The sequence below is a fragment of the Talpa occidentalis genome, unplaced genomic scaffold (assembly GCF_014898055.3).
Source record: "Talpa occidentalis isolate TD23 unplaced genomic scaffold, MPIMG_talOcc4v2.1 talOcc4.1369, whole genome shotgun sequence".
Lineage (NCBI taxonomy): Eukaryota > Metazoa > Chordata > Mammalia > Eulipotyphla > Talpidae > Talpa > Talpa occidentalis.
In genome coordinates, this window is record NW_023601399.1 from 1 (window position 1) to 19,183 (window position 19,183).

The 19,183-nt window shown below is 44.6% G+C and overlaps 1 protein-coding gene and 1 long non-coding RNA gene across 2 annotated transcripts; one reads left to right on the top strand and one right to left on the bottom strand.

The window, feature by feature from the left end:
* The first annotated feature begins 3,587 nt into the window (after positions 1–3,587).
* On the top strand, positions 3,588–18,750 carry LOC119243961 (mRNA cap guanine-N7 methyltransferase-like). Its single transcript, XM_037509773.2, has 7 exons — positions 3,588–3,722; positions 4,628–4,809; positions 5,334–5,498; positions 8,467–8,584; positions 13,125–13,226; positions 14,280–14,313; positions 16,259–18,750. Exons 1-7 carry the CDS (start codon positions 3,654–3,656, stop codon positions 16,294–16,296), a joined length of 708 nt encoding a protein of 235 aa, XP_037365670.1. The 5' UTR covers positions 3,588–3,653; the 3' UTR covers positions 16,297–18,750.
* LOC129145682 (uncharacterized) lies at positions 6,160–8,228 on the bottom strand. The gene is made up of 3 exons (XR_008551609.1): positions 8,126–8,228; positions 7,719–7,832; positions 6,160–6,190 (listed from the first exon to the last, which is right to left on the bottom strand). It is a non-coding gene; the product is annotated as an uncharacterized LOC129145682 (long non-coding RNA).
* Positions 18,751–19,183: the final 433 nt, after the last annotated feature.

Consider the following 19,183-nt stretch of genomic DNA (forward strand, 5'->3'; position numbering starts at 1 on the left):
AAAGAGAAACTTGAAAAGGCTTCCGCTGAAGAAAGCGAGGGCATTTTCAACATAAGTGATAACAGTGGATCAAAACACATCCCATAAAAGAGGGGAAAATCCCATTGTTCACCCCTGGAGGTTGTTAGGGCCAGCCATTATTTGTCGTTCTGTAATTCCTGCGATAAGGTGGGGGTGGGGATTGAGTACTTACTTATCTTCCCTACCCTGCATGAAAAGTGTTTCAGGGCCGCCCTGGTGGTGCAGGGGGTTAAGCACCCACAGTATGAAGCCATCCCAAGCCTCTGCAGCACGAGTTTGATCCCCGACCGGCCAGGGAGCAGCTCACATGGTGAGGCAGACCTCCCCTGCCTCTCCTGCTGCTCCCCTCAGCGGTGTATTTCAGTCAGTCTGCCTGTTTTGCTCCCCACTCTGTCTCTGGTGAATCCTCTCACCCCCCCCACCCTTGTCTCTGGCCTGTACCCCAGCTCTTGCGTGCATAAATAAATAAATCTAGGGAGAAGAGAAGAGAAGGGAAGAGAAGGGAAGAGTTGAGTTTCAGGGGAACCAAATGGTTGCAAAGGGAAGTTCCTCTTTATTAAAAAAAAGAAAATCATAATCCATCATGGCAGACAGAATGTTAGAAAAATCACCATTTCTCCACCCTTGATGAAATAATAGGTCTATGCAGCAGCCATAAAAAGAAGCTAAAGCTGGGCCTCCCTGGTGGCATAGGAGTTAAAGTCTCAGCTCTACCAAGCCATTGCCAGCCACTGTGGTATGAGTTCGATCCCCGGTCAGGGAGCAACCCATATGGCTCAGCAGACCTCTCCTGTCTCGCCCCCTGCTCCCCTCAGCAGCGTGTTTCAGTAGATCTGCCTGTTCTGCTCTTTACTCTTGTCTCTTGTGAATCCTCTCATCCCCTGCACCTCTGGCCTACACCCCAGTTCTTGTATGCATAAATAAATAAAAAAAGAATCTTAAAAAAAAAAAAGGAGGAGGAGGAGACGCTAAAGCTGTTGTGTGGAAGACTGATAAGAACTTACAACTAAATGAATCAAACACCCTAACTAATACTGGAATGTAGGACAAGCAATCATCACATTCTTTGCTATGCCCGGAGTAGGAGGAAGTATAGAGCATCACCTCCAAAGTATTGCCTAAATTGAGGCTCCTCAGGCGCAAGGGATTAAGACGCAACCTATGAGGCTATCCGCAGCCACTGCGGCACGAGTTCGATTCCCGGCCGGGGAGCTACCCACATGGTACAGCAGACCTCTCCTGACTTGCCCACTGCTCCCCTCAGCTGTGTGTTTCAGTTAGTCTGTGGTGTATTCGCTCACCCCCCACACCTCTGGCCTGTACCTCAGTGCTTGTGTGCATAAATAAATAACTTAAAAAAAAAGTAAGTTGATGCTTCTCAGACTTCTTGGTTGTGTGACCACTGTGCACTTAAAAATATATGAGGACCCCAAAAATCTGTGTGTATGTGGTTATAGCTATTGGTTATAGAACTTAAAACTGAGATGTCTTAATATGCCTTAATTCATTCAAAAAGAAAAGTTAATGCAGGGCCTCCCTGGTGGCGCAGTGGGTTGAGCACAGCGCTGTGAAGCTGTCGCAGCCTCTGCAACACAGGTTTGATTCCTGGCTGGCCAGGGAGATGCCCACATGGCCCGGCAGACCTTTCCCGTCTTGCCCGCTGCTCCCTCAGCAGTGTATTTCGGTCCATCTGTCTGTTCTGTTTCACTCTGTCTCTGGTGAACCCTCTCACCCCCCACACCTCTGGCCTGTACCCCAGTTCTTGTATAAAAATAAATAAATCTTAAAAAAAAAAAAAAACAGTAAAAAAAAATGTTAATGCAAAGACTGGCATTTTCCAAATGATTTTGCAAATCCCTTTGGCATCTGGAAAGTAGGCGTCAACTGGTGCTCACACCAGTTTGTGCATTCAGTATGTTGTGGTGTTTTGTTTGATCGGTAGTTGTAAAATGTAGAGTTTTAGTTGCAAAATGTAGTCACCTTTGCAGACTGAAGTTGTTCGTCTTGGGATGAACCAAGACCCACTAAGGTGTGTTCCTTAAATTAGCTCCTGTGTGAAATTTGAAACCCTATCCACGAACTTTTCTTGGTCTGTACTTAAGTTGGGGGGGCTGTTGTGTGCCATGAACAAATCTGTTGCACTGCAAGATGTGGTAATAGTGGGAAAGTAACATTCCCTAAAGTTATGCAGACCTTCTTCTGGTTTTCCTTGAAGTCACAGACTCACTTTGTTGATTTTCAAGAATACATACTACCAAGTCTGAGTAACTAACAGGTTGTCTTTCAGCCATTCTTTTCAAGTGCAAATGACTTGATGAAAACAGTGGCCATTTCACCTCAACACAAGCCTGTCTTGTTGTTTTAACTGACTGTCAAACTTCCTTAGGTAGCAGAAATGTTTTTGTTGCTTCCTGCGCATCCCACAGAATATGAAAATGAGTGTTCAGGAACCAAGATTTAGTCAAATAATAATTCTTACTGCTTTATCAAGGACTTTCTTAAGTGAAACTGGCTTTTCTGCTTTGTGGTCAAGAATATATCAAGTGTTATCAGTCCATGATAAGGTGCCAGCATTTTACCCCTCCCTTGCTTTTGCACCATTAGTGCAAATCGCCACACAGGAGAAAAGGCAAATAACATATCACTATGAAAATTGAAACCTGATGTCTGCAAAACTGGGTGTACTGCTGGGTTTTGTAATTCAAGTTGGAATCTAAACTTTCTGCTTTCACTTTGGGTTTTTGTTTTTTGTTTGTTTGTTTGGTTGGTTGGTTGTTTTATTTTTTTATTTTTATTTTTTTAAAGTAAATATATACGTTCTTATTCATTTTTCTCTCAGGTGTAATCCCCATAAAATTCCCACCACCAAGTCACCTGTGCACCATCACCATCGTCTCCTGTGCTTTTCCCTCCCCTGTTTTGTTCCCTCTCCCTCCCCTCACCTGCTGTATGTCTCCAATTTATGATGTCTGCTAGTTTGGTCTTTTTTTTTTTTTTTTTTTTCTGTCTTTACCCCTTGTTTGCTTTCCCTATAGTCCTCCTACAAGTGAAACCATCCGAGATCTTTCCTTTTTCCCTCTGATTTACTTCACTGAGCATAATCCCTTCCACCTCCATCCAGGTTGTGCGAATGGCATTGAGCTTATCTTTTTTGATTGCTGAGTAGTATTCCATTGTGTATATATACCACATCTTTCTTGGAACAGTCACCTGTTTGGGGGCATTTGGGTTGTTTCGATATCTTTGCTCTTGTAAATAGTGCTGCAATGGGACACAGGAGTGCAGGTTTCCTTTTGAAAGCTGTGTGGTCCTCCGCACAGCTTCCCATAGTGCTTTAACTTTGAATGAGTATTTAAAAATCACGATAAGACTTTTGCCTACTGAGACAGCTTTTAATGTGTTTGTAAAGACGGTCTTATTTTGAAGGAAATAGAAGATTTTTGCTTGTAGGAAGGCTTGCTAAGTTTCATGCTGAAACTTGCCAGTTGAGATCAAAGTCTAGAATTTTGCCATTTCTGCATTTGCATTTTGTTATCTCCCTGGATATTTGTTGATGGTTACTAACACCTGTCTTCCCCCTTCTAGATATCGCTGATGTTTCTGTCAGACAGTGTCAACAGAGATATGAGGACATGAAAACTCGTTCTCGCGGTAATGAATATATTTTCAATGCAGAATTTATAACTGCCGATTGTTCAAAGGTACAGGGTTTTGTAAGATTGTTCACTTAATTTTTTCATGTTTTCATTTGGGTAAATGATGTGGTATCCTCTCAACTGGAAAGTCTGTCTCGATACATTTCCTTAAATGACCCACTGGGTAGTGGGGAAGTCTTTTGCTTGTAATAGTTTGAACTTTTGAAATCACGGGCTGCTTTTTTGTTTGGAGGAGGTGTATTTTCCAGTATTTTGAAATAAAAGTGTTCTGTTCACCTTGTAATGTAATAGGGTAGTTTTCCAACATGCCAGAGTCTGCTTTTTCCCCACCTTCCACCTGTTTCTGAATCTCTAAGCATGACTGAAGTCTGAGAACTACAGGGGAATGGGGAAAGCCCCACCTTGAACTTGATGTTACTTAGTATACTCATCAGCTTACTGAACTATCACAAGGTATCTTTAACCCTATCACAAGGTATCTTTAACCCAATCACAAGGTATCTTTAAACATTTTTGGTTGCGGTTTTGAAAATGAGAAGGAAGAGTGGCTGAGTATAGTGCTAGAAGGCTGGAGAGCTGGGAAAACCATTTTGGGTATTGACAAATGCATCCTACAAGGCCAGCTTTGTGGTTTTCTTAATCCCAAGTTAATGATGTGTCTTTTGACTTTTGACTTGCAAGTAAAACCGAGTAAAAGGATCACCTCCTTGAAAGGTCATATTTGATTGGTGTATTTTTAAGCATGCCTTCTGATTCCCTAGTTTTTAAAGTCACTGTGAAGCCAGATAACAGAATGACTCATTCTGACCTTTCTTGTAGGTACCGAATGACAGAAGGACAGATTCAATGTTAGGGTCTTAATTCTAGACACTAGTTCTCTAGAAAAAAATATGTAAATAAACCGTGTTGCACGTAGCTTCAAGATCTTAACCCATTTTAATCTGTTTCAGGAACTTTTGATTGACAGATATCGAGACCCAGAAATGTGCTTTGACATCTGCAGTTGCCAGTTTGTCTGTCACTACTCATTTGAGACCTATGAGCAGGCTGACATGATGCTCAGAAATGCTTGTGAGAGACTCAGTCCTGGAGGCTATTATATCGGTACCACTCCCAATAGCTTTGAACTGATGTAAGTACTTTAAAGTATAGTGCGGTTTATTAAATACTCAGGATTAAGCAGATTTGAAAGTAGCAAATATCTGTTAGATAGAGTTTCTAAAGTACGCCATGTTGAGCTTACAAGGACTGAACGTCGATAGTGTATTTGCATAGAGACGCAATTGAAACTTTAAGTTCAAAAAGCCAGGTTTACCAGTGAACTTTTAAAACCTCTGACTCAGTTGAAGACTGATGTCATGTGGAGCCAGCGTGTATTGCCCTTGGCCAAACTGCAGAGCAGATACTGAAACACAGAGACTTAACCACCTGTCGTGACAGCAAAACGTTCTTCCAGTCAAATTTTATTAGTGAGATGATGATCTTCTGGTATGCAGCTTCATAAAAAAATGGCTCGGATTCCATGAGAAGGCTAAGCAGCTGTCTCTTTGAGATTGTGGCCGTGGGGATTTTTCATGTGCGTGAACTGATCAAAGTAAGTCTGAGCTAGTAACGGTTTTAATCTTTTCCTTTTGATTTGGGGGACAACCCTTACAGAAGACGCCTTGAAGCTTCAGAAACGGAATCATTTGGAAATGAAATATATACTGTGACATTTCAGAAGAAAGGAGATTATCCATTATTTGGCTGCAAATATGACTTCCACTTGGAAGGTGTTGTGGATGTCCCTGAATTCTTGGTCTATTTTCCTTTGCTAAATGAGTAAGAATGTTATTTAATCTGTTACCATTCTCTTGTTTGTCGTAGGAGGGAAAGCAAAGGAATATTGGGGGGGGGGGGAAGAATATTTCTGCTCATTCCTAACTTTAAATGGGACTTAAAAAGTATTGTAATTTAGAAAGGGGGTAGGGGGGCTTGGGTGGGTTGTGTTGGGGTGGAGGAACTAACTTTAAATCCAGGGTTTGTGCCATAGGTCTCTCAACAGTTTACGTACTTAAGTCTTTTTCATTTCCGGAATTATTTTATCCTGTGGTTAAAAAAAGAAAAAAAAAAAAGCCAACCTTTGGCATAAAATACCTGACACTGCAAATGACAAAAGATTCCCCCCGTTTGGAAGTAACTGCTAGTAACTTTGTCAATAGAAAGTGAGTCTTCATCAGGCAAATGTCCTCCTTTGACAGGGAATTAGTATTAAAAGTTGTCCCATATTTCGCTATAGCTGTGAATTTGCCTGTGTCCCACAGGCAATGTTGAATAAGAGTCCTCATTCAGGAATGTGTTCATTCATGCACCTGAATTCCTAGGAGCCCTGGCAAACCACAGACCTGGGAAAAGTTGGGCTAACTGAGTTTTCCAGACCTGTGAGACTCTTTGGTCTTGGGGATCTCCATGAGATGGGAGCAGAAGAATGCACTTAAACGTAGGCTGCGCGACACTTGACCAAACTTGATTTCCTAAAACAAGTCAAGTTTGTTTTATGAAATGAAAATCCTTTTTTTCCTGAGGAATGGTAGAAGGTTATTTGAATTGTGTCTTAGACAGCTTGTAAATTTATGGGCATAGGATGTTCAGGAGTTCTACAATATATGGAGATTTTATGCAGTAATGTAAGACAGTTCAGTGTAGCATGTGACATGATGCATAACACCCACAAATTATAAACCTAAGCCAACACTTAAGTATTTAAACATCTTTTTTCCCTTTAAAATCAGTAACCTTCTGGGAAATGTTACTGCTCTTCACCTCTGTGATAGAATGAGTGTTGTGGGTGTCTTGTTTGACGTGCTTGTATGACAGCTTATTGGTTTTTATTTTCCTTTTAACAAGGTTTATAATTTTAGCATGCCCATTATGATAAGGAGTGAAATGAAAGTTTGTTTTTTTGGTCCATAATGCTCAGCCAGCACTCAAAACTGCCTAGTGATGGTGAGTGTATAAAGTCACACGTCCTCACTTAACTATGTAAAGTTTTAAAAAATTATTTACTGAAACAGGTATTCATTTGGTGAAATAGAATCTCAAACCTGTGTAGGGATTTTTAGATGCCCTTTTGTCATTTCGTTGAGAAACTGAACAAACATATGATTAACTTGTATAGGGCAAACCTGCTCACCATTTGAGTTCTTTGTATTTATTGGTGTAACACTTGCCTTTATGTCTGAAGCCTCATTTTGGAGCCTTAGGATAGCAAATGAACTGCCCGGAACAGAAGAGGCTTTTGTCTTGCTCAAGTCTTTCTGAGGAGGGCTGACTCAAATTCCAGGGTATCTCTCCATACATAGGTCTCCTACACGCAAATCCCAGTGGCCCTGGGATGTCTCCCCTCACCCTGTCGCCTCACAGCACTTCCCCTTGTATGCTCTCAGGGGTCCCTCCCCATTCTTCCTCTCCTCATTAGCCTCTGTCGGAAACCATTTCCCCAGACTCCCTCCCTTTGGCAAGCATGGGGAAAACAGAGAAGCCTACCAGGGAGACCCAGGGTAATTGAGGATTTCAGCAGGCCGCGTCTGTGAGGAAATCGTGTTTGTGTTCACATCTGAAGGATGAGTAGGCAATGGCCAGGTGAAGACTGGAAGGAAGAGTGTTTTCGCACCTGGGGGGCAATCTGTGTGTGAAGGCCCTGAAGTGACAGATAGCCTGCTTGGCTAGTTCGAGGTGGTGAAGGAAAATCACTGTGACTGGGACTTAGGGAATCAGGGGTCCACGTGGCTCAAGATGAGGCAGCAAGCGGCCCTTGTTACTCGCGTGCCCGAGAGGCCCTGTGACAGGCTTTGGGATTGCATCCTAAGAGTGCTGGAGAGCCAGTGAAGGGTGTTGCGGCGGGAAATGACTGACTAGGTGTGTAGGTTTGAAAGCTTCATCTGGCTGCAGCTGGAAACTGTGCTGAGGGGGAGCATAAATTTGGAGGCAGAAAAACAAGCCACCGTTAACAGCTGAGGGCTGATGGCGATTGAAGGAGAATGGTGTAAAAAACGGACCTACCTGGACTATGTTGTACAGGTAAATGATGATGTGTTGAATGCAGAGGGTAGAGCGGGGCGGGTAGCTCTCATGGAGAACCCCGAGGTTTCTGGCATGAATCGCTAGGTGGATTTACTGAAATAGCAAAGATTGGCAGGAGAACAAACCAGTGGGTTCAGCCTTAGATGTGGAAAGGAAGAGAAAGCCCGCGACACATCCTGGTGGAGATTTCTAGTAAGCATTGGACTAGATGAGTGACGAAAGAGCTGAGCCCCAGAGAGCTGTGGGCATGCTGTGTAAAGCCAGGGAGTGAAAATGAGTAAGGTTCTGAGCCAGACTCTTCAGAACCTTGAGGGGCCAAGCAGCCCCAGGTGAAGGCTAAATTAATAGCGTATCTTGCCGGGGTATGCAAGAGGTGAAACACTTACATTTTAAGAAGGAAGTTGGCAGCTGTCTTCAAAGCCACGGTTAGAGATCAGGTCAAATAGGATGGCATCAGTAGAAGAAAGCCTTCATCATCCTTCCTGACCATTTGACTTTAGTAGGGTTACCTGTGATCCGTGGAGAGTTAACAGAGACATTTCTTCATAGGCCTGGTTACTGGTATGTTACTGCTCATTCATTTTGCGTCATGCTGTATTGAATTTTTAAAGGAGATGGTATTGCTCAGTTAAGCACAAAAGATGTTGCTGTGGTGTGGAAGTAAGCTGTTGAGGAATTACCAGTGCTCTGGAAGCCTTTGCATTAGTTTTTGTTTTGTGTTGTACAGAATGGCAAAGAAGTACAAAATGAAACTAGTCTACAAAAAATCGTTTCTGGAATTCTATGAAGAGAAGATTAAGAACAGCGAAAATAAAATGCTGTTAAAACGAATGCAAGCCCTGGAGGTAAGTCTTGAGAAAAGGTGCAAAAGTTCCAGGTCACAGCAGGACTGTTTGGCTATTTTTCAGGTTCTTTTCAAAGCCAGGTAGACACTAAACATTTATATAAATTACACGAGCTATTTACAGCTGCCCTCTGGATCTTCAGCACCGAGGGCAGAGCTTGGTAGAGCAGCTTACCCTAGCAGGTACTACATAAATACAGGATAGATGGTTGGATGGATGGTCGATGGATAGTGCTGACCTCAGATTCCATTTTCTAGATAGTCCATCTTTCTAGATAGCGCTGTTGGCATATAGGACTGGCTAATTCTCTGTTGGCAAGGCAGGGGTGGGGACAGGGTCGGGGCACCATATTGTATGCACTTCAGAGGATCAGCATCCCTGTCGTCTGCTAGATGCCAGTAGCACCCCTGTCCACCTAGGAGAGAGCCCAGAAATGTCTGAGACAATTGCTAGCTATCCACTGGGGTGCAAGGTCACCCCAAGTTGAGAACCACTTCTTTTCAGTAATGTCCTTTGGTTACGGCAGTAATTTAAAACCTTCCTGGCGAGGGTCCAAGAGAGGCTCGTGCCATGCATAATTCTGTTCTGTGGTGACGGTCCAGCAAGATGCCAGTCTGTTCATGCTGGAACCTGCTTTAACTCCTGGACTCCTCTGTGCTTCCCCTTTTGCCGCGGTGAAGGGCACCTATACAAGCTTTAAACTCTGCACAGCCATTGATTATGGTTTTTTGGTTTGTTTGTTTGTTTTTATGTCTTGACCCCTTTGTTACTGATCAGCAGACTCTTAGTAATGAGATGCTCACTGAACTTCTTAATAGAATTTGTGTAATTTAGACTTTTTTAAAATACTCCTATTTAGCCTCGTAATTACCCCCATGAAGTAACACAGCAGCCATTCCTCACACTTTCAAATGGGCGTTATGAAGTTAAGAGGAGATAAATGACTTGTTCAAGGTCACGTGGCTGTCAACTTGCAGATTTTTCTTCCGTTTTTATAGGTGGCGTTCACATAAAAGTCCTTTTGGGTCCAACACCCCACCCATCCCTCAGTGGACGCGACCTCCTTAAGTGTTCAAATTGAGTTTTGCAACCAGCAATCACTAAAATGTTACAGTCTTTATTGGTTGTATTCTCGTGTTTTAGAATTAGAAATGTTTGTGTGTGTTTTATAGGAGAAGAGGCTCACTCTTGTTTGTTTCTAGGAAAAGGGAAAGCTAGAGATAGCGTAGCTCCTTAAATTGCCACAGGTGCACACCATTCATACATCATTGTTACCTGGCAGTGCTTTGCATGTAAAGTGATCAGTTGGTAAGATGTGGTTTCTTCAAGGAACTCGAGGTACACTGAGGAGCCGAGCATGCGAGCAAACCAGTACAGTGTGAAAACTACAGTAAAGAAGGAATTCTGCAGTGGGGGTATGAAAGGGCCCTTGGAGAAGAAAGTTAGGCAGTGGGAGTGAAGGCAGAGAAACATGAGAGTGGGGGTGATTGAGGAAATCTACTAAACTTTCAGCATTTCTTTAGCACAACAGCTCTCCTGTGTTCCTTCTCCCCCTTCGTCCGGCTTTGAGGATGTGGAGGGACGATGAGACCGGAGGTGGAATGAGCTATCAGGGATGCTGTTGCTTTAGTCCACGTCAGATATTGAAATGGACCCACTCTGTCATGTTTGCTTAAAAAAGCGTTTTTTTGTAAAGCTGTCAGACAGCAGCTGGCAGAGAGTTGCAGCAAGAAAACCAGGAAAACAAAACCGCATGGTCTGCTCTTGTGGTGCTGTGAAACAGAGGGAAAGGAGAATGGAAAGACTGGCACTATAGTTATAAAGTCCCGACACCTGTGTATTTCTGAGAGAGAGAGAGAGAGAGAGAGAGAGAGAGAGAGAGAGAGAGAGAGTGTGTGTGTGTGTGTGTGTGTGTGTGTGTGTGTGTGTTCGTTCTCACCAGGGAACAGGTCTGGCAAAGTTACTGCCTTAGGCGGAGATACTTACCAGGGTATGTCTATTTTAGCAAGTTTTATTAAAAACAAATCAGTTTTGTGGCTTTACAGTCTTAGATTGCTTGGTGTTTTAAAGTGATCGGTAGAGGAGAGGAGCCTGATGTCCGGTGATAGACAGATAATGAAATGACGGAGCCCTGCCCTGGCCGGTTGACAAGCAGAGGTACAACAGGGTAGTTTGGCAGCCATTCATTGGCGGTAGAGTTTTGAAGCTTTGCGATTGTGATGACCCCACAAAGACTGAGATTGAAGGTTTAGAACAAACTCAGTGATAGGCAGTAGTAAGTGATGTTCTGTATATCCCTTGCGATCGGTTATGGTAACAACATGGACGTCCAAATCACTAATTGTGCTTTACTGTGAGGTCTTTCTTGAGATGATGGGCGGGGGGCAGGCGGGGGCGGGGGGTGGGATAGGTGATAAGATACCTTTCTTGGGTCATTTTCTTAAAACCTCACCAGGCAGACCTGCACTTCAAGTGGATCCTTGCTAGCTGTTCTGTTGTAATAAGACAAGGAAAGAAGTTATAATGAGTATATAACCTTGAAACAGGGCACTAGGGGTCCTGCAGCAGATCAGAAGGACAGTGCCTGGTGGATGACAGGTCACTGCCCGGGTTCTTCACCCGTGCACACAATTGCAAGGCCACTGCGGCTCAGGGAACAACAGTGGGGTTTATTTAACAAATGCGGGAAACAGAGTTTTCGGAAGCCCTAAACAAAAAGCCGCTCACCCAAGAGGTCGCTGTCCACCAACGTGGGCCTGGACCTCATGGCAGCCAGCGCACAGTGGGCCAGGACTCAACTCACCGCAGCCAGAGGCGCTCATATGAGATGACGCCGCAGCAGCCCACAGCCATAGTCTGAGGTCGGGCTGATGGACGTCACCAGACGCTGGGCCAGACAAGCCATGGAGGCAGCCGCACTAGCAGGCGGTGTCAGACAACTAACACCTCCAGAGGTGACCCAACACTGAGTGCTGTTCACCCGTCAAGAGTGCTGGACAGCACCAGCCAATAGTGCTGGTCAGCACTGGTCACCAGGAGGCAGCGATGTCAGCAACACCGTCTCAGCAGCTCTTTGTGAGGTGTTGAGCCACACCCAGAACAAGTAGCTCTTTGAGATACCAAGCCCTGAGGCCTCTGGTGCTCCTTTCAGGGGATGTCCGAGGAAGGGCAGTGGCCCCCTGGGCAGCGAAGAGCTCTCTGGCTTCTCTTTTTCCTCCAGAGGCCGGCTGCTGGATGCTTTCTTCTTCAGAGGTCAGGAACAGAGTCCTTCTGTGAAAGTCTGAGTGTCTCTCCTGAGGCCAGGAACCGAGAGTCCTCGTCAAGCACAGAGAGAGAGACAGTGATGATCCAAGTCCCAAGCTGGCTCCTGCCCCTGCCTTATCTCCTCCTTCAGAATGCCCCGTCTACAAGTCTGATGAGACCATTTTCAGCCCTGGGGCTGATTGGACTGTTTACCAGTCAGCTCATAGCTCACACCAGATTGGTCCATTCCACGATCCAGGCACCAAATCCATGGGCCTCTCTACTGCTGTAGCTGGAGGGAGCCTTGGTGCTGGAGCTGGCCCGTGGGGCCTCGTGCTCCTCCCTAAAGCCCTGAACCGGGGACTGCATGCTCAGGGGGTCGAAGCTGCCACCCGCCGTCACTGCCGGCCTTGGCCTGCCACCTGTGCCCCAGTGGGGCCTCTGGTGGTGGGTGCTAAAATGCCCACCTGCACTGCCCACAAGCAGCTTCTCAGGCCAAGTGCAGAGCCCCGAGGAGGGGAGGGGAACCCTGACTCCACCTTTGTAGGGTAGAAGGTATTTTAAATTTATTATTTTCTGCCATACATTATGTTTTGATACATGTGTATTCCAGAGCACTGTGCTTTGGAACATAGAGATAATACTTAAAATGGATTGCAAATAGTGCCTGAGGTCATTGGAAGAAGTCTTTGGCCAAAACATGTTTGTGACTCTGGGGGGTGTGTGTGTGTGTGTGTGTGTGTGTGTGTGTGTGTGTGTGTGTGTCTGTGTGTGTGTCTGTGTGTGTGTTCCTTCAGATTCTTGTGGAAAACTGGACATTGCCTGTATTTTGGATGCTGGGTTATTTTCTTCATGTTCTTCAGCTCATTTGGTTAAACTCTATTAACTGGAGTGTTTCATTTCTATTATTTCTAATTGCTGCTCGTCTTTTCCATGACTGTTAAATCACCGTCGTGTTGAAATTAACATGTAACCTACCTTCGGCTTTGTGTGGTAATACACAATTTCCTTGATGGGCCATCAGGAAGAGATGAGTGTTTGCTGGTAACTGGTGGGGATGAATGATAGAATTGGGCCCAGCTCTAAATATGCTGTGATGATCAAAATTGATGCCAGCAGCAGCTTTGTTGTCACCCATTTTGTTTTCCTATTTCAGAAGTGTGTATACTTTGTATTCCTGTAGCAATATTTGGGGATTATTGACTTAGTATGTGTCAGTGATTTTTGTATGTTTAAATTGTTAAATAATAAATTTCGATGAAATATCTTTAGATAGGAATTTTGTTTGCCTCCTTAGCCATATCCTACACATGAGAATTCCAGACTTGCCTCTGAGAAGGTGGATGACTATGAACATGTGGCAAAGTACATGAAGAACACTCAAGTAAAGTTACCCTTGGTAAGTGTTCATTTTTAAAAAGCATATTTTAATGAAAATGGGGGCAACATTCCATACATGCTGTCTGGAAACTTGGGAGATTATTTCAGTGGTTTACTGGTTCACTTTGTTCCAAATCAGATACATGTTAGTCTGTTTCCCTAAGTTAGGATGACTTTGTATTGCTACAGACTGTAGAAGAAAGTGTACTTAATGTGACCTGAGGGTGGGGGCAGTTAAGGTTGGGGGAGAAGTACTAGTCTTGGTTTCAGAGTTTGCTTGCTCTCCCATTATATCTTCACCTAGGCACTACTGACTTCCAGTGTCCCTTGGATCAAATTCAGCGCCTGGTGAACCTGGGTGGGGAAAGGTTACGTCTTCATTTGCGCTGGCTTCTACATGGAAGCTCTCAGTTTCTTTAACTTTGAATGCCAGCCCACCACTGTGACGTAGTCCTCAAGAGATTTTGCATAAGACATCTCTGGGGACAGTTTAGGCTATTGTTTACACTCATCGCTTCTTCAAAATTATGCTAATTACTGGAATTTCCACCAGGTCTCGTTAGTCAGGGTATTGCTGTATGTGTCTATTACTGTATCGAAATGGTTTCAGATCTTTTACAACTTTCAAGTATATTTAATTTCTCTTGTATGACTTAGAACTTTGTAACTCCTTGGTAAAACACAAAAATCTTATTTCCTCCAGCAGTACTGTTTGATGTTTGAAGCAAGATAGGACTTTTAATTTTTTCATTTTGCAAGTTAAAAATAAAAATGGATGCTTTTCCCAGTCGCACACACACACAGGACAGGAACACATGACTTCACACAAATTTACTGATCGCATGAAAATCGGTGGACTAATAAAACATTTGGCAAAAGTGCTAAGGAGATGGCATGAAAGGTGAATCTCACTGCTTTCTTTTACATGCTCAGATCAGTATGACATTCACAGTATTTTTTAAAACATCTGTAGTGAAGTGAGGGATGCTTGGGCAGCTCCATTGTTGAAACATAAGTATGTTTGTACTTGCGTGTTCAATCTAAAATTTTCTTTCTTTCTTCTTAATTTTAGGGAACCTTAAGTAAATCAGAATGGGAAGCTACCAGTGAGTATATCTCTTCAGTGCAGATTTATTGCTATTTTCAAAAAGTGATCAGTAAAATCTGAAATGAGAAATTTTCTAACAGGTTAAGGCGTGTGTGCACTTGTGTGTGTGTGTGTGTGCGTGTGCGTGTGTGTGTGTTTTCATATTTTCACATAGCTGCCCCATTCTTGCACTGTTGCTTAGGACCAAGAGGAAGATATATGCAGGGTGTTGCCTAATGTAAACTTTCACAAGCATGCTCAGATGCTTTTCTGCCTACTCGTTACCACATAACCATCTGTATCGGTTGTCTTTACCTCAGCTGCCTATTGGACATTTCGGCTTGTAGAACACTGCCATGTATTTTATTTGATTCTGGTCACTGCGGTGTGGTCAGTGAAGGCACGATAAGTAATAGAACCTTGAGTGAAGCGTAGTGAGCAGGGTATTTTAGAGGACTGGGGACGGGCATCATCCAGGGACATTCTGAAGCGAGGCCCCTGTCTCTGAAAGGGAACTCCAAGGCCTGGTGGATCTGTGAACTCCCATGGTTCTTCAACAGAAGTCACTGTCCAGAGCCTCACTCTTATCATGTTGTGTGGTTGCCCTGAAGACTTAGAAGGTAGTTCCCACCGTTCGTTTAAATGTCTGTTGATTATGTTGAAGGCACAGGTGGTCAGAGAGAATCCATTCCATAGACGTTTGAGCGTTGCTGTACGTTAACGGTCTGCGAAAGGGTGTTGGGGGCGCAAAAACGAGTGCGCGAGTTACTAGAGCTGTCTTGCAGAAGTGTGCTGTGTAATGCACACGTCTGCACTAATGCACAATTAAGTGCACTACAAGGCAAGCTGTTTTAAGGAAAGGAGGAGCGATTAATGAATTGCAGTGCTGATGACTGGATCACCTTGCCTGTTTTTCGTCTATCTGATCTACCTGCTGCAGTGCCAGCCATATTTCATTTCTCCTCAGAGAAATTGGAAACTAGTAGATAAAGGGGCATGACCAAAGTAGACTTTGAAATGGCTGGTGGTGTACTCCTATGCTGGTTGGGTTGGAAGAGTAGAGAGCCTCGAGGACTGGGAGGCTGTTAGGTGATCTGTGTTGTTCAGCTGTCTGTCCCTCGTTGAGAAATGAACTCAAGGAGTGAAGACTCGGGGCCTGTTACCCTGACTTGCTAGTTGAATGCCCTGGTGCATGCCCGGAACATCTGTGTGATGTTTCGATGATTTGTCATCTTTGCGGGTGCTTTCTGACCATAAAAATCTATCTGTATCTCGTTTGAAGACATAACGTGTTTGAACTAGAGTGTGATTCAGAATGAGGAGCCACGATGCTTTTAGATGTCTTTTTGAGTCAAAGCAGGAAGCCTTGTTTAAGGGAGCATGCTCTTGGGGCTGGCTGCATGCAGGAATATCGCTGTTGGGGCCAGATAAATCAAACCCTCCAGCACTACAGTTGGATAAGTGGGTGAATGTTGGTGTGCATGTTATGCATGTTCCTTTTAATTCTTAGCGGTAGGTTTTTTGTTTTCCTTTCCTTAGAGAAAACTGAGTAACGCTGTCATTAGTACTCGTAGGGGTGTAGTTGTTATACCTGTCTACCTCACACCAGGTAAAAAGAAGTTAGTCGTGCACTTTTTTTTAGTTTTGATTTTCTTTGCTTTCCTTACCTTCCACTGTTTCAGAGATTTTGAGAGCTGTCGAATTTGTTTTCTCAAGGGCAGTGGTACCACCGGGTATTAGAGTACGCGGGTATTTGCTTCTAAGTAAGCACATGTACGTGATCCCGTATCTGCTTAAATGTGATGCAGCATAATGGAGAAACTCTTGGAAATAATGGGACTGTTGCTCTTTAGAAGCCGCTAAGACTTTTTTGACCACATTGGGTCCAGGACCAAGACTGTTGTTCTGTTTGCCCTGAGGATATGAGAAACCAAACTCTGACTTATATTTATTCTCTTTTTTAGGTATTTACGTGGTGTTTGCATTTGAGAAGCAGCCGTAAGCACGTGTGCAGTAGCATCAGAACAGCTGTTGCATCCTTACGCAGTTGTGGATGATCCATCTGAGATAGACTGGACAACTTTCCGTTTGCTGCTTTTCATTTCTAAATGTGCAGAATGCTGCCTGGAAACTCCAGCGGATAAATTTGACCCTGCCGTCTGTGACAGATGAACATTTGTGTGTGTGTGTGTGTGTGTGTGTGTGCGCGCGTGTGTATGAGTGGGGACCTTTACAAATCTTACTTGTACGTAATGTCCTCAGGAGTCCATTTGCCTGTACTGTCTTAGCTCATCAAAATTGTAATAGTACATGTAAGAGCTGCTGACATCGTTCCACGGTGCTCTGATTTCCTCACTGTTTCTTTACGGTATTAAAGTTATTGCAGTGGTGGAATTGATGAGGGAACACACTGGTTTGGGTGTGGGTGGGGTGCGGTGTGACCATTTCTGTATTTTTGTTATTATATATAATGTTTTTCGAGATCAAGTGGATAGCATTCTGTGCAGGCTAATGTACGTCTTCAATATGTGTTGCTGAGTTGTGGTTAAAACAATTTTGGGCTGTCATAAAAGTCACTTACCTTGGAATTTCAGCCAGTTGTGACTAGTCATTATAAATAGCAACTGCCTTATTTGCTGGTATGATGCAATTCTGGAACTAAATAGAACTTTTTAGATCACAGCATATAATCTTGTGGGTTGGGGGGTGGGGGGGGCGCGAGAAGGGCTTCTCTCATACGATATCCCAAAAGATTTATATTTCCAAGTGTGAAGACTGATTTGTGTTACTTATCTTCATTGAACAAAACTGCTGTACTTCTCCTCGATGTTAGATCCAGGTTCCTGATGCTACGTCCTTCTAGATCCGTTGCCCCATGCAGCCCAGAAAGAAGCCCTGCCTGTCCCTCTGTTTCAAGGGGGTCCTTTTCACAGTAGGAGCGGGCATCTCATCCCCATTCAGAATTTGTAATTGTCGTATCAGAACTGTTGGAGTACTTCAGCCCTGGCTCCTTGCTTGATGGCATTTCCACAGCTGCCCCCCGGGGAAACTGTTGTCCTTACTTGCATCTCTGTATGGAAAGGACACCTGCCCTATGATAGGTGTGAAATACTTACAGGCGATTATTGCATTATGTTTTTTAGAAGTCACTTAATTATGTAATGCATGGCTTAAAAAGACATTACCTTCTATGATTATCTATCGTGCTGGTTAAAAAAGCAGTTTAGTCTCCATTTATTTGTATAGGTTGATCGTTCAGTGTTAGAGTAGCAGATCTTTTATCAAGGGAACTCAGTTTACCTAATTTCCGTTGCTTTTACAATCTCCATCTCCAAACTGTTTCCAGTTTGCAAAACTTGAGTGCTTTGCCTTAGTGGTGCTTTGACCTAAAGTCACTTGGGGGAGTTTAACAGTAGTACATCTGACTAAGGTGGCTGCCATTATCTTGCTAAGGGTTGAGCAGCCGTGCTGGGGGAGGTGGGAGTGGAGAGCCCTTAGGATTACATGATGGAAGTGCATTTCACTTCTGGGGGAACTACCAAAAAATATCTGCGTAGGGCAGAGTGTGGAAAGCTTCCGATGGCGTCTTAATCCTAAATAAGTGATCAAACTGTTTTTAGCTTCCTTTGCCCTGTCCACTCCGTGGATGATGGGAGTGATGTGGAGGGATGAATCCCCCCAAGGGATGGTGTGAGCAAGCTTGCTGGTGATAGCAAGCAGAGAGAAAAGAAAGGTGGAGTCCCCAGGGCTTTCAGTGTGTAGACAGGAACACACGTTCTGTGTGGGGAGGGAGATAGGTGAGGTGGCGAGGTGCTTCTGCCACTTGCCTTTTGCCTTGCGCTTTGCTGGCCTTGCCTTTGTTGTTCTTCCCTCCGCTCCCAGATGTCTCCTGTCTCCAGCGGCAATGAAGTGTCCAGGTAGTGACTAGGGAAGAACTGTTTGGCAACGGCAGCCTCTGCCCCCATCTCCCATCAGCAAGGGAGGACTTGTTGGTAGGACATCCCCTATGTCCAGTCCCCTGCCCCTCCCCCAACACTCCCGGCAGTCTAAGCATTGGAGGGATTTTCCAGGCGAGACTGGTAGCTGCTAAGAGAGGGACGTGACTGTTCACTCCTGGGGCAGTGATGTAAGCAGATCCTGGCAGTGAACGCAGGACGCTCCCAGACCTGCCCTTCAATTTGTCCTCTACGAGTGTCAGGTAGAACTGAAGATCAGATCAGCCGTTTGTGGAAAAGACAGCCTGAGATCAGTGTGATTGATCTGGGAACATGGCTGGATTGTGGCAGAACTGAGAATTCCCCATTGAATTCGGGCCTACTGTTATGCCGAAAGGAAAGGTGCCCGTAGCCTGTGCGTTCGTGGAAAGAAACTGGCCATTTCCACACCTCACCCTCACCTGCAGACCAGCCAGGGTGTGACTGCTCCTCCACCTGCCTCTACTTGTAGCCTGACTCCCCCCCCCCCCCCCCCGCAGAAACTTGCCTTCAGGGAGAAAAAGGATTGCCTCGAGAACTAATCTGTTTACTGACTGAAAGGTAGGTATCGGGCACAGAGTTTCCTAACCTACCTCCTCCCCAGACCTGTGATGTGAGGAAGTAGGATTGTCCCCTACATGGGTGCTAACAGAGCCTCGGAGCAGAGGTGTGCAGCGTGGGCCCGGCTGTGAGGCAGGGCGCGATGCTGATCAGCCCTGGGAAAGCAGCACGGCGTTGGCAGCTCCCAGGTGGCCAGGTCTCCAGTCCCACCCACTGAACTCTTCTGGGGATTCATCCTCCTTTCTGTCCCAGCCCGCTGACTTCATGTCCTTCAGGTATGTCTTCAGGTATCCTCCTGGTGAAGATTCGGCTACTTGGGTAGGTCTGCCTCCTTGGAGAATACGCCGGTGTGAA

Coding starts and splice junctions, on each gene's coding strand:
- LOC119243961 (XM_037509773.2), top strand. CDS start 3,654: ATGAAAACTCGTTCTCGCGGTAATGAATATATTTTCAATGCAGAATTT. Junction 4,810..5,333: donor CCCAATAGCTTTGAACTGAT/GTAAGTACTTTA, acceptor CAACCCTTACAG/AAGACGCCTTGAAGCTTCAG. Junction 13,227..14,279: donor CTCAAGTAAAGTTACCCTTG/GTAAGTGTTCAT, acceptor TCTTAATTTTAG/GGAACCTTAAGTAAATCAGA.